At 39.6% G+C, this 15,118-nt stretch overlaps 2 protein-coding genes and 1 non-coding gene across 7 annotated transcripts in view; 1 reads left to right on the forward strand and 2 right to left on the reverse strand.

Moving 5' to 3' along the window:
* Positions 1 to 3,856, reverse strand: part of ccdc85cb (coiled-coil domain containing 85C, b) — a 62,524-nt gene extending 58,668 nt beyond the window's left edge. For all 5 annotated transcript variants that reach the window (XM_055015762.1, XM_055015761.1, XM_055015760.1 and 2 more), the window contains exon 1: positions 2,609 to 3,856. In XM_055015762.1, the coding sequence (XP_054871737.1) occupies positions 2,609 to 3,323 (715 nt within the window). In that variant the 5' untranslated portion in view covers positions 3,324 to 3,856. The remainder of the gene's footprint in view (positions 1 to 2,608) is intronic.
* A 2,699-nt stretch (positions 3,857 to 6,555) lies between these two features.
* LOC111578258 (cholesterol 24-hydroxylase) lies at positions 6,556 to 14,345 on the reverse strand. The gene is made up of 15 exons (XM_023284916.3): positions 14,128 to 14,345; positions 13,939 to 14,016; positions 13,568 to 13,649; positions 11,724 to 11,797; positions 11,434 to 11,520; positions 11,125 to 11,263; positions 10,877 to 10,987; positions 10,622 to 10,784; positions 9,767 to 9,832; positions 9,479 to 9,551; positions 9,312 to 9,396; positions 8,983 to 9,093; positions 7,408 to 7,496; positions 7,221 to 7,287; positions 6,556 to 7,136 (listed from the first exon to the last, which is right to left on the reverse strand). The coding sequence occupies exons 1-15, from the start codon at positions 14,274 to 14,276 to the stop codon at positions 6,987 to 6,989; spliced, it is 1,524 nt and encodes a 507-aa protein (XP_023140684.1). The 5' UTR covers positions 14,277 to 14,345; the 3' UTR covers positions 6,556 to 6,986.
* Positions 14,346 to 14,438: 93 nt separating this feature from the next.
* On the forward strand, positions 14,439 to 14,511 carry trnat-ugu (transfer RNA threonine (anticodon UGU)). Its single transcript has one exon. It is a non-coding gene; the product is annotated as a tRNA-Thr (tRNA).
* The last annotated feature ends 607 nt before the right edge of the window (positions 14,512 to 15,118 follow it).

Below are 15,118 nucleotides of genomic sequence, written 5' to 3' on the forward strand. Positions count from 1 at the left end.
ATTAAATAAAGCCACTCTGCAGACCTCACACCACGGGCTCATCTGACCTCACAACATGGTCACTCCACTCGGATTTCAAGTAGCCATCTGAGTAAATCTGTGCTAGCAGGAAAGACTATTTTCTTAGCAGTCTGACACGCAGAAGCAATTAAACTTTCTACCGGTTTTGAAAATTATATACTGACAAAAATGATACAACACCTGTTTGATGCTTCAGGATGTCGCAATCCAGCTTGTGTAATAGTAAATTATCATCAGTGTAGGGTTGCTTTGTTGTTGTTGTTGCTTTTTTATCAAATCACATCTTTGTCAATAGTAGTTCTTTTATTTTTCACATGCAGTTGCTGACAATTATAAATGCCAGGAAGATTTGCGATCCTGAGCTTTGTTTTGGACTAGATAGCATCAATCTCATTACCAAGCCATGCGAGCGTATCGTTGTGTATCTGCACATCACTGTCAGCCATCAACACACAGCGCCTGAGCCTCTGGGGGCAACACAAAGTCACACACACACACATCTAGAGAAAAAACAGCAGCTTAGAGACGCACAGACACAATACTGATGTTACATAATTGCAGCCAAACGCCACCCGAATTGTTGTGCGTTAACGTGCGAGCGTTGTGTGTTTCCGGATTAGGGGCTCCCTCGGCTCTCCCGCCCTTTTGTATTTGTTACCTTTTTTCACGGCACACAATTCCAGGAATGTTGGATGGGCAACATGTGAGCCGTGATGCGAAGCCGCTACATGCTGCCCTGCTGCTGCAAATCGGGGTGGAATGAAAATGTAAAGTTGCAGCTAGATGGAGGATTTTTGGAGTTTAGTGCCAAACAGATCATGGTGAGTTATGAGCCCATGTGCTAGCTAAACGAGGCTTAGTGTCCTCCTGTTCCATCAAGGCATTTTCATCCCCGCTCGCAGCTTTCAGCTGTGTATTTAGGTCTTATAACATTGATTTCTGGTCCAATGCCACGCGTTTCAATCGTTCCCTAAGCGGACATGAGTGCTCTTCCTGCGACCAAAGACTGCGATGATAATCAGCGAACGACTGCAAAAAAATCTATTTGCTTGAGCCCCCCCTCCCTTTAAAAAGCTATTAAGATAAGTCGCCCTTCCTTGAGATGCAGGAGTGCAGTGACCTGAATCAAACGGTGGGTTTTCACGGCTCTGAAACTGCCACTTAGGGAAGCTGCGGGTGCATATGTGTCCTAATCAGCCCAATCAAGACTTTACAGTGAGGTTAAGCCAAGACCCCCATGTGTTAATCCTTCCCAACAACTCTGATCAGCATATGTTGGTAAAGCGCACAGTCTGAATGTAAAAATCTATTAGCAATGAAGCCAAGAAGAGCACGCAGGATTAAATGCAACACTTGTCTAATGTGGTTGCACAGGTTCCATCGAGGTTTACCACACTGCCACATGGTAATTTGTAGAGTTTGGGTGTGTTCTTGTGGAGATTCATTGCCAAGAGTGATTTTGCAACATGCAAATAAAGTTCTTTATCCTTTTTCAGTTAATGAGCTGTGTGTGCAGGGATCCGTAACCAGCCTTATATTATCGTAATAACCGTCTTGATGCCCATAATCAAAATTTTATAGCACGTAACCAACTTGTAGAATGCATTCACTATGGTTAAAAGAAAACTCACTTGGTTAGTTGTAACACAGTGTTAGAACCAAACCACCCAAAGTTCCCAACAATATTGAAGTGAAAACAACGAACTGCTTTTTGTTTTTTTACATAATGAAACCTCAACCATTTGACTTCTGTCTCCCAAACAATGTACTGTGGCTCAAAAACATGTTTTTAATACACAATGTCCATGTGTGCTTCCTACCACGCAGATCAGATCATAATAAATGTGCAACGTTTGACATACAGTCTCGTCAACACTCAGGATCATTATGAGGGTTGTATCTAGACATAAATATGCTCCTACATCCACTGGTCCATTCGTTTGAATGCTCATTGATGATTGGGCCAATAGATGATGGATAAATAGACCTGCATGGATACTTATACGTCCATCCAATCACAAATAGATAGAAAGAAATGGACATTTGGATAATAAACACCTATATATCTATCCATCTATGTATCCATCTTTCAGTAAATGACAGGTCATGATTTGATGTGTGGACATGTATTTATCATTGACAGATCCACAAACTGCATGACATGTAGTATACAGAAGGAACTGCACTGAATTATTTGCATCCAAACAGACTGTTCTAGGAAGTTTTAAAACAAACAGTCTGTTACTGTGGGGTAAATTTTAATATTTGGCTTCTGCCATTTTTGGTGCAGGAACTGTAGGTTCTACAAACAAACCTTTAGTGTTCATTTGTTGCAGAGATGTGCATGTTGCTGGTGTAACAAACTGAAATGTGTGCTAACATATTTAACCCCAATGTGTCTGCTTGTTGTGTCCAGCTCACCCCTAACAGACTGTTATGAGGCTGCTTCATCAATGTTTAATCACAGACCTGCGTCTAAAAGTGTAGATTTTGGAACTTGTCAGCAGCATAGACTCTTGGATGTGGTGTCTGCATGCAGGTTATGACAATCAGGTGTCTTCATGGGCTCCACAGTGTTTGTACTCACCATTGAGTCCGTTGGGGATGCTCCTGTGGTGGTGCGGCGCTGACAGGTCATCCATGGACCTCCTCATGGTGGGACCCATCTTACTGTTCTCCGAGGGCTTGTGTATGTGGTTGTGATTGTGGTGGTCCGGGCTCCCGGCGCTACCTGTGCTGGATGTGCTACTCCCGTCTCCAACATCCCTGACCGTGCTGGTGCCCCCATTCAGGTTGGTCAGGCTGGACTGACTGTCTATGGAGCTCCTGGATCCTGCCCCGTTCCTCTCCTCATCCAGCATCAGGATGATCTCCTTCAGTTCAGAGTTCTCCCTCAGCACCGTCTCCTGGTTGGCCTCCAGCTCCTTCAGCTTCATCATATAGGTGCCCACCTCCTTCCACATGGCGCTGGCAGTGTAGCGGCCGAAGCGTTGCCACTCCCGGGACAGCTTCTTGCCCTTCTGCCGGTCATCGTCCAGGAAGCAGCAGAGCTCCCGGAGCTCATGGTTGTCATCCTGCAGCTTCTGGTTGATCTCCTTCAGACTCCGGATTTCGTGCAGATGCACCTGCAGCCTCCTGTTGATGTCTTTCATCATGTTGCCATGCTCGATCATCAAGTTCATTTTGTCGCTGTCAACCCTCCTTAATTTCCTGAGCAGCTCGTCTTTGCTGCAGCGCAGGAGCTCCTCGTCCGTCAGCTGGCTCAGGTCATCCTTCGGCCCCTCGGACGGATTTTTAGCCATGACTGTGTTTGGCTCCTGGTCTCAGTTCGTTTTTAAAGCGGCTTAAAATCAACTATGTGAACTCCTTTAACCCAACCTCAGCTGCGGGATCGTGTTAAAATACGAATACATGGTCTACAATGTGAAAGTATTGTTACACGCAGCTCCTCAACAGGCCGATAATGAAGAGGGAAATATTAATGTGATGCTATGGCAACCCGAGCATGAACTGAGTGCCCTGAAAGAATTTTTTTTTAAGCCTGTATGGATCTCGGAAACAACTCACATTCCGTCAATAGCGAACACACATGATTTGAAATCGATCAGGAGAGATTTCCAATCAGCTCCTGGTCGCCGAGTCCTGTCAGCAAAACGCGCCGCGTCCCATCGCAATGTGTGCCATCTTCTGTGGACATCACTCCATTCAAACAATACGAGCACAACAACACGGATTATTTGGAATTATTTAGCTCAAAAAAGCGACTATTGGAGTGAACGCGGTACCTTTCCAAGCCGACCGTCTCCACCGGCGCTGCGCTCTTTTACGCGTTTCGCCGTCAACAGCGTTCCTCGGTGATAAACCTCTTTACTGAGCCGCTGCTGGACGGAGGACTCGATCCTTTCCACCCAGCCAGCTCGGAATTATCCGCGGACCCCTCCTCCTCCTTGTCCAAACACTCGGGTTTGAAATCATTCAAGAGGATTTGGTCCAAGACGGCCAATCAAGACGTGGGAGCGAAGTGGGCAGCAGGTAGATGAAAAGTGCGCTGGAGCCTCCGAGGCGCAGACTCAGCCTCTTAAAGGAACAGAGAGCAGCTCCGACCTGCACACAAACACCGGGAAAATAAGAACACAGGAAAATAGAGTGGAAAAAAGCACTGCACTATGGCTCAGGACACTATTCTATTATTATTTCAACACACTGTATTCAAAAAGTCTTTTAAGATTAATTACCTTTAAAATGATTTTTAGAACCTGTCTAATAGAGTTTTATTTTTTTTTGGTCACTCTTCAAGCATTAAAAAAATCCTATGCATCTGCCCCTTATACATTTTTTACAAATTCAAAATAACCCTTAATATATTGATAACAATCTTCAAATGCAACCTTGCCACTTATTAACCTCGTCTTATTACCAAATATGAAAACAACACATTAAATTACTAGTGACAGCTTTAAAATGTGTTAATTTATTAAAAATAACAGTTTGACCAGAGTTTAACAGGTGCTTTTGACATTCCTTAACAAGCTCACAGCGCCCCCATGTGGACATCATCAGCAACAGCCACATCAGGTAGTAAACAAAACTTACCATTCATCCAATTAGAGAACTAAACCAAAGTAGAAATTTTCTTTCTTTATTATTTGTCTAGCTGTGTTTTCTGGGTGTATATGTGTTTGTATAGAGCAGGGGTGTCAAACTCATCTTAGTTCAGAGGCCACATGCATCCCGGTTTGATCTGAAGTGGTCCGGACCAGGAAAATCACTGCATAATAACCTATAAACAACCACAACTCCAAATTTTTAACAACACAAATTAAAACAAAAAAGAGACAAAATATTAGACAGAAAAGTTACAAAGTGACAAAAAATGGATAAACGACACAAAAAAAGGCAAAAGTGAGAAACAAAATGACAAAAAAAATGAGTGCTCTGCACATCTGCTCCAGATCGATGTTTCACTGTGCTGAATGGATCTTACAACTTACTCCTCTGTTCACTGTTTTTGAACTGTGCTTATTTATTTATTTATTTATTGGGTCAATATATAATTAGGGGACTTTTGCAGTCCAAGGGATATATCTGCATACATTTTTTTAAGTTAAAAAAAAAGTTTTTATGTTCATTATGATCATGTCTTCACAAATTCCAAAATTATTTATTATGGAAACAATCACTTATTAATAAAAAATGACTGGATATCACTAAAATGTCAACTAAGTAAACGTCCGAATTTAATAACAACCACCTTCTAATTAACTAAACAATAATAAAATGAGCTGATTCAGAAATAGTTTGGATTGTGTTGTTGTTATTAAGTTGAGATAATCATGACAGATATTTCTTTTTTGGCAATATATCAAATTTTATATGGAAAATAACAAATTGTATCTGTGTCTGAGAAATCACTTTCCACTAAGTTCCCCATTACAAAAACACCTTTCAAGGAAGTGTGTTAATTCTAGATCACATGACCTGCTCCACATGATGTCATTTCCTCCTGAAGAAAAGACTGGCCAGACTCCAAGGCTTTCTGACTTATTTAATATAAAGTAGTCAACAGGTTTACTACAATATCTTAATAAATGACTTTCAATTTCAATTTCCTCAGTTGTATATATAATATTTAGAAGAATCTTTCTCTAAAATGTCATGTGGTGTTTGGTTATAGGTGGCCATGTTGATTTTAGGCCTGAAAATAGCAAAAATGTCAACTACGATACAAAAAGTCCTGCAATTATATATTGACTCCACTGAAATTTTGTCTTGTGACTATTTGTCGTAGTCAGTCAATGGCTTCTCAGTTGCAATGAAAAGCACAGAATTTTCTTTTTTTTTTACAGGACCTGGTACAAACAAATGATTGACAAATTTTTTTCTAAAAAATAGACACTTTGAATGAAGTGATTTTGATTAAATGTCACGACTTTAAGCTTGATTAATTCTCCCAATGGAGCCTCATGTCACACTAGATTTGTTCAAGACCATACGTGAGTTGAAAATGCAATGACTGTTTGTTTTTACACTTTCTGGCTCTGACAAATAATGTGATTTAGGCATTTTTAAAACTAGGTAACATGCATTTCAAAACTGCTGGTGTGTTTTGAGCTTCAGGGGGTTAAATAAACAGATAAAGAGAGTTTTAAGAAGCTTCCACTGAATCTCAGAACAGTTCAGTGTCTCAGTTTATAAAACCTCTGAAAACCCATCTGTACAGATTAGCATGTGTATAATATTGTATGTGATGTTTTACTTATTGCGCTTTAAATTTCTTATTCTAATAATTCCTTTTTCATATATGTTAGTGTCCTTTTTTAATGTTTTTTTGTTGCTTTTTGATCTCCTTTTTTCTGTAAAGCACATTGCTCCTTGGGTTTTGAAAGGTGCGGTAGAAATAAAGCCTGTTATTAGTGCTATCAGCTGGTTGATAATGTCAGGCAGAGTCCTGGTTTCTTTTTGATAAGGGTTACACCCATAAATGTCAGTCCGTTAGTTTGCATACAGACAAAAAAAAATAAGTGCAGAGCAAACTGATTGTAACAATGTTCTTTATTTGAATTTGTGTAAAACTGTGATATTCAGTGTTTATATATTAGTGTTACATGCATAAAACAGTTGTTCAGTGGTTATAGAAAGTATTGTAATCATACAGAACTAAATGATTATTTGTGCAAGATTACATGATATTCCCCCTTAAAAAAGCTTTCCTATATCTTCATTATTGTTAGGAAGCAGCAGCAATGATCAGAATAATTTCATATGAATGTAGTGTGTATTTAAATCAAACACGACGCTATTTTCTTTGCAGATGATTTCAAAAATTAACAGTAAATGTCTTGCAGTGTAAGAGGCTTCTGGCTGATACAAGAGTACAGAGCTCAGCTAGAGTAAGCAACCCACCAGGAAGTTTCACCACATGCTCCATTATTGTTCCATTAACTGTTACGGTACTCCGTGAACATTTAATTTTTGTACTTTCGGTGTCTAACAGTGCACACGACTCCACTCTTTGGCCTGAGTGTGCCTGTGTCCCGGATGTCGAAGGTTTGTCCAGGGACGAGGCTGAAATCAAACCTCTGGACCAACTTGGCCATCACCACTTTGGCCTCCATCTGAAAACACCAGACCGCTCATGAGTTTATGTGTTCGTACGTGTTGTGGGTCTGAGTCATGACTGACTTATCTCTCACACCCACCTGAGCAAAGTTCTGTCCCAGGCAAGAGCGTGGACCGAGGGAAAAGGGGTAGTAGCAGTAATAAGGCCTTGTAAAATAGAGCAGAGGCAATTTAAGTAATTAAGCATTACGAACAACTTTGACTCGTCTATCTCAGAAAATGATGGGTGGTGTTCTACACGTTATGTAAAAAGTGTACAAAGCTTACTTGGGAGCATCAGGGTGAAATCTGTCAGGATCAAATGTCAGCGGGTCCTTGAAGAATTTATTCATTCTTGAAGTCACATAGGAGCTGAACTGAATTTCAGAATAATTCAATTAACATTTTGATAGTAGGTAATTCTTTGCAAGTAATCAAAAAATAAAGTTTTGTCAGCAACAATCTGAAAACCACATGCCTAATATCATATAACATCTGCTAATATCCAACCAAATAAGTGTATGTCGTACACACTTCAAGCATTGTCGATGAAGCCTCTAACTTTTTAATACTGCAGCAACCAGTCTAGGTGTGTAGTTCTGGGTTGGTAAGCTGAAAGCATTGTGGCGAGTTTATCTAGTAAAGGAGCACTGAGATAAAGACTTCTATGAGGTTTACTGTCCTCAGGCCAGCAAACAAACAAATTAGAAAACTGTAGGAACTAGAAGTGTGACAACACATCATAGGAGAACATCTTTAGCAGCTTTTTCTCATTCTTCTGTGACAACAGGAGTAAACTTCCTGTAATCAGTCCTGATCCCAATCTTAGGATTGGGGTCAAGACATCCCTAATTGTGCTGTCAAAACAGCTCTGACTCACTGAAGCACTTAAGATATCCTGTCAAGTCAGGCACCAAGACATTCTCAGTGGATCTGACTTGTTTTGTTCACCGATGCTTGACTGGATTAAGATCTGGGGAATTTTGAGGGCAGTGTGGCAAGGAGCATTATCCTGCTGCCACCAAGACGTATAAATGGTCTGCAACAAAGTTTAGGTAGGTGAAGGGTGTCAAAGTAACATTCACAGAACTGCAGGACTCAAGGTTTTCCAGAAGAATATTGCTCAGAGCATCGCACTGCCTTCTTCCTATAGTGCATCTTGCTGCCATCTCTAGATACTGATGTCCTCAGTGGGACAGTGACTTTTCTATTCAATTGTTTTCGCTGACTTATTTTCATTTTTTCTGAGCAATACCTGGCATAAAGATTGCCTTCAGGATTGATAAAGTTTCGTCTTATTTTACTTTATCATATCTTATCTTAGGACCTATTGGTGGTGGACACGAGTCAGCATGATCACTTTGACTGGTCTGCAACCCCACAGACAGCAAGCTAGAATGCAATGTGTGTTCTGAAACTTTCCTATATTAGTCCGCATTGAGGTTTTTAACTAATTTTGCAACAGTAACTCATTCTGTGGGATTGGACAGCACGGCCAGCCTTCGCTCCCCACCTGCATCAATGAGCTTTCAGTGTCCTTCTTTGGACAACTTTTTGTAACCACGGCCTGCTGGAACCTAACAAGACCTGCTGTTTTGGAGATGCTCTGACAAAATCATCTGACAATAACATCTGGCCCTTATTTAAGTCACACATTCTTACGCTGCCCATTTTTCCTGCTTCCAACACATCAACTTCATGAATTGCTTGTTCAACGGTTGCATAATATATCTCACCCCTTGACAGGTGCCTTTGTAATGAGATAATCCTGTTATTTACTTTACCTGTCAGTGGTTTTAATGTTATGGTTGATTGGCATATAAAACAAAAATTTTACAAAGCATTTAAAAGCAAATCACTCACTATGCAATTGAATCCTCCAGGTATGTGGATACCATCAATGACCATGTCTTTCGCTATTTCGCGGGATGTTCCTGGAGCTGTCGGGTACATTCTCAGTGTCTCTTTCAGCACCTGAGAGATGGTAACAATGTGAGGAACATGTTGGATCAACCAAAAATAAATAAATAAAAGTTCAGAGAAGAGGCAAGTGAATAAACTTGTTTGAACTTGTAGATTGGAGTCATTCTTCATTAGGATAGCTGGAAGACTTGTTGGCTAACTCACGCGTAATCCATTAATGAAAATGAAAGTAAAAACTCACTCTGGACACACCAAAAGAGTCTGTGTACCTGTGAGAGGTAGATCAGTTTACCCAGGTCATCATAGCTAACGTCCTGTTTCATCCCAACAACATCATCCACTTCTTTCCTCACTCTGAGAAATAAAAACACAACTTTAGAAAGCATTGTTCAGTAGCTATATTGTGAACTGTGTACACTTCATTAGCAGTTCTTACTTCTCCAGTATATCAGGATGTCTTGTGAGTTCCTGGATGCAGAAAGCCAGTTGATTGGCTGTTGTTTCTTGACCTAACATGTTACAAATATGGCAAAACTGAATTAGAACATTATCTTAAAAAATAGCAGCAACACACACCAAAGTGACTGTAATCTTTATCTCGAAAACAAACACAAAAAAAGGATCTTGAAAGACGAGTTTACATAAAACCCACTGAAATGTGACAATGTGCAAAAGAAAGCTCAAGATTGTTTTGAAGCATGTCAAAGCAAAAACAAAGACTCACCCGCAATGAAGAATGTCACAAAATTGTCCAACATAAACTCCTCATCTTCTTTAGTCATGTTTTCCTCTGGAACAATAAGAAATTGGACTTATAAACAGATGCTATTTGTACTACTACTATAAGATTGAACATTTAGGAAAAAACAGCTGCATAGCTATGTGTGAAACTCCCATATATCATCCATCTACATTATGTATCTGATCTTTAAGAGGTAATGATGCACATAAGCTACATTCAATCTGCAGGTTGGACCTAGTAACAGCTGACTGCAATGAGGACAGAGACTCACCAAAAATTAATGCAATTTTGAAAAATACTACTGTAGGAGCCTAAATGCATTTAACCCTCCTGTTGTCCTCATTTACAGGCACCAAAAAATATTGTTTCCTTGTCTGAAAAAAATCCAAAAAATCAGCAAAAAAAAAAATTCCCCAAATTTCTGAAAATTTGCAAAACCTTCATGAAGAAAAATCCAGTAATTCCTTAAAAGTTTCCCTTAAAAATTTTATTTAAAATAAAAATCCCCCAAATTTGGCATGAAAATTCTTGTAAATATTTTGAAAAAATTAGTAAGAAAAAAAAATCCTAAAAATATCTAAATTGATTACATATATATTGGTAAAACTTCTAATATTTTCTTTAAGAACATTCACAAAAAATCAACCAAAATCCAGTGAAATTTGCTGGATTTTGGTTGATTTTTTGATGATACATCAGTTTGATGTATTTTTTACTCTTTTTGTCATACTATTCTTTCGACTGAGTCATTTAAAATCTGTGCTCTGTCTCGTCACACAGCTATTTAGACGTTCTTGTAACCAAATCTAATCACATCTGTACTTGAGGGATTGTAACCTTTGCCAGCAGATTTGATGATTTGCGTCAGGATGTCCTTGGGGACTTCATCTCCATTATTTATGGCAGTCTTTCTTTCATGGATCCACTGAGCTCCAGTTGTGCGCAGCAGGCGGCATGCGTCCCTCACTTCTTTAACGAATGGCCAGTTCTTTGGCACGTACTGGAATTGCAAATTGAGGATTGTAAGACGTCATGCTGTTAACATGGCTTTTTGCCATACATGCTCCACATTAACAAACATTGTAGAAATACCTCAAAGAAAATGTCTCTAACATTGTACACCATCCCTTTCAGGCACGCTTCGATGGCTTTAGGCAAAGGAGAACTCTTCGCCAGGAAGTCTAAATCCACACCAAAGGCAACCTGGAAGTTATCAAGGCAAAAAAATCCATATATATGAAGTAACATAGCTACAACATTAAGCCGCTGCTTTTGACACAAGTACAACAAATGTGTTTTGCTATAGAGGAAGTGGAGGATGCTGTAAAGCTGCATAATACCTTAGTAATAACATCTAGGGTAACACAGTTGACGAGTCCAAGCATGTTGGTCTCTGTTTGACTATCAGCAAATTCTGTAAGTTTATCCATCAGTTTCTCTGCTGTCTCATTGAAAGTTCCCATCAGACCTCTCAAATACCTGGAAATAATCATAGTTATAGATAGAGGAATAGCACATCCAGAATAAACCAGCAAAGCCTTGCAGAAATTCTGGAAAGTTGCAAAGAAGAAACAGAGGCAATGTTTCCCACAATCTGAACATGAATGATGAAGCACCTTCTGTCTTTCTGTAATAACTAAATAACTCACAAGCTGCTGAAGGCGGGGTCCATGATCCGACGTTGTTTATACCACTGATCATGATCCCGTGCTGTTACCAGTCCGTTACCCAAAAACCTTGAAGAGACACAAGTGAGAAAACATTTTCAAAAAACAGGCTGTAAAGGATTTGACATCTCAAAACAGTTTTGGAACCCAAGAAATGGCAGCATCACAACCTGTTCCGATGATTGCTAAATCAATGCAAGGTCAGTTTGACAACATTATCACTGAAACGTATACTAGATGTGCGATAACGGAACTCTGACGCTCTAAATTACCTTTGGCCAAACAGATTGAAGAGTCTGTTGTGGAGGAACTTATCTTTAGGGTACTTTGGAGACATCAGGACTTCCTGAAATCAAAACCATTAAAACATTAAAAGAGAAGAGGTCTAGTTGCAAATGTTATCAGTAATAAACCAAAAAGGCAGTAGATGACACTGTAAGGCAATCCAGGTCACAGTAATCCTAAATACTTCAGTAGAAAGCAACTGGACCTCTTTTATTGGGTCTTGAAGACGATATACCCTTCACACAAGAAGCGTCCTCAGTTCAAACGCACTCTTGGGAAGTTCCTGAACCTGGGTCCAAGTGAAGAGTCCTGGAACTCCCTAACCTCTTAGATGAGAAGTGAAACATCTTCAAAAATCAAGATAGAAAGTCCAGTTGCCCTTTACTGAAGCACTTAAGATCACTGTATGGGGATTATTTGCTGGGACGTCTACCAAGCACATCTATCTACAGTATCAGAAGGGAGTATATGTGAAATAATTTCAAAATTGCATTATATTCTTTCAAACCACATTGCGTCTTAATAATCAATCAAGTAAAGACACTTTAGAAAAACTACATTGAAAACAGCTAGCCAAAATTAGAAACTCAATGCAATTAAAGTGGATACACTTGAGACCACTGACACAAAAATTCAAAAAGTTGAAACAAAATTTAGTCAAGTTGTGATTTGCAAAAAGCATAACTGCATGAACATGGGTAGAAAATGACCTATGAACACCTCAACTTTACTAGTTTTGGTCTTATGGAGTGTGTCAATCTGCAAGTCTGCATCATGGCTTTGCAGGCAAAAAGAACTGCCAGAGGAACTAAAAAAACTGATTGTGGGACAAATATAGAAGAGGATACAGCAAGATCAGTGCCCAACTAATAATCAATTTAAACAGAGCTGTAGCAGTAATCGGTAGGTACAGAATAAATAACAGTACCACTAATCAGAGCTGCAGTGGCCGTGTTCCTGAAATGATGCAATAGATGGCCTTTTTGCACAATCTAGGTTTGAAAAAACAGACAGTCAAGCGTTTCAGACTTAGCAGAGGAGTTTCTGTGACAGTTCAAACTGTGATCATTCAAGAAAAACACTGTTGCTTGCTAAGTGGTACAAAACTGTACAATTAAACTTTGCTAAATGACAAATGAATGAAAAGAAGCCAGGTGAATACTGGCAGCAGTTGTTTGGCCAGATGATGGTCAAAATAAATCCATTTTGGGATCCACATTGGGGTCCACCATGGTTGGTGTGACGACTACCACAGTGAATGCATTGTCCTGACAGTGAAGCACTGACGTGAGAGTGGTAATATTTCTATACACCAACTGGATGAGAAGTTGGGTCCTAGTTTGCACAAGCGTGGCAAAACAAGAATATTCCAGCATGGTAAAGATCCAAAGTACACCGCCAAAACTCACTCAAGAGTTTCTAAAGGAGAAAAGAGTGAATATTTGGACCCGAGTATGCAACCTGACTTGAATCCAAAATAACTTTTGCTTTGTTTTAAAGAGAACACAGATCCTCAACAAATAAGTAGCTGAATAAAACAGTTTCTGAAGAATGGCAGAACAACTCTCCAGAAAACACATATCCTCCATGCTGAGTCTGTCATGAAAATAAAGGAAGACACTGAAATAATTGGAAAAAATAAAGACTTGAAAGTCAGTAATATTCTCAAAGTGTTAGTTTTAGATTGTAAACTTAGAAGAAAAGCAGTTATTGAGAAGTGATTCACTCCTGAATCATTTGACAGTTGTGATATCCATTGTATACCGTATCCGCTAATCTGTGTGCACTTTCACACTGTTTCTTGTGCAACGCTTACGCAAGAGCTGTTTACCTTGGTTGTGTCTGGACAGGTTGTACACACTATAATGGTGTGAAGAAAGTTGATTCTGTATACAGTCCCATAAGTCTCAGCCCTGTAATTAAAAATAAAAAATGAAAATAATGAAACTGACATGTGCAATTCTCGACAAATGCATTGGGAGCAATGCCTACTGAAAAATATATTTGATATGTGGAGTAAATTATCAAATTTAACACATGCAAACTTACATATGCACATAACCAAAGTATCTGTGGTTATTGGGATTTAGCTAGCTGTAACCTATAGCAAACTATAGGGGGTGTGCTGCATAGGTATGTTGGTGGACCAGGACTAACGTACCCACACGACTTTCAACATTTACAAACATCGTTTAAACTTACCACTCGAGGAATTTGTCATGCACAATCTTCTCTTCTTTCATGTACTTCAAAAACGTCGGTGCATGTCCGAGGATAAAGCTACGTGAGGAAAAACGGTGCGTTTCTGGTCATGTCAGTGCAACTGTTTTGGCTCAATAAGTTAGCTAAAGTTAGCGTGGGCTAGCTAAACAGCGACCGGACTGGACTTACCTGTCCCTAGGTGGCCCCGGAATGTGGTCGTATTTCAGGTGAGTGTATTTAATATACGCGCAGTAGCCAAGAAAAGCTATGAAAAGCATCAGTAGCAGAAACAGAAGCGCCTGAGAAGCCCAACTCAGAAGTAAGCCGGAAACTGCCATTTCGGTAAAGCGAGTTTACACAGACGACGGCGACAGTAAACTGCGTTATCGGTGAGTTCAGTGTCGTTTTTTGTAGTCCAGTAGAACAACCTCCTTCTCATTTCCGCTTTAGATGGGACAGTAGATTTAAACATTGAATACGTGTGAGTGGCGGAAAGCACAGGCTCCATAGCTCAGTGGTTAGAGCACTGGTCTTGTAAACCAGGGGTCGCGAGTTCGATCCTCGCTGGGGCCTGGCGGGCGAAAACCTTTTCCATTTTAGCGTGTAATATTTTCATTGTAGCTCACTGACGTCTATCACTGTCCCTTTGAAACCTGTACCTGAACAACTGCAGCCTCTAAATTATAGGCATACCATGTAAAATTAAGCTACAGCTGCAACAATGGATCACCTGTCAACCATTTAAAATGTCTGTGACTGTTTTCATAATCAGTTAATGAATTTTAATAAATTTGTGTCTTCTTTTTGTCGTTTTCTGTCTTGTTTCTGTCATTTTGTCTTGTTTCTGTCATTTTGTGTCTCATTTTTTTCATTGTGTCTTGTTTTTGTCATCTTCTGCCTCATTTCTGTCACTTTGTGTCTCATTTTTGCCATTTTGTGTCTCGTTTTTGTCTTTTGTGTCTTGTTTTTGTCATTTTCTGTCTAGTTTGTGTCATTTTGTGACTTGTTTTTGTCATTATCTGTCCTGTTTTTGTAATTTTGTGCCTTGTTTTTGTCGTTTTGTGTCTCATTTTTGTCATTTTTTGTCTTATTTTAGTCGCTTTGTCTTGTTTTCATCATTTTCTGTCTCGTTTCTGTCATTTTGTGTCTTGTTTTTGTTGTTTTATGCCTCATTTTTGTC

Source organism: Amphiprion ocellaris, chromosome 12 (genome assembly GCF_022539595.1).
Source record: "Amphiprion ocellaris isolate individual 3 ecotype Okinawa chromosome 12, ASM2253959v1, whole genome shotgun sequence".
Taxonomy (NCBI): Eukaryota; Metazoa; Chordata; class Actinopteri; family Pomacentridae; genus Amphiprion; species Amphiprion ocellaris.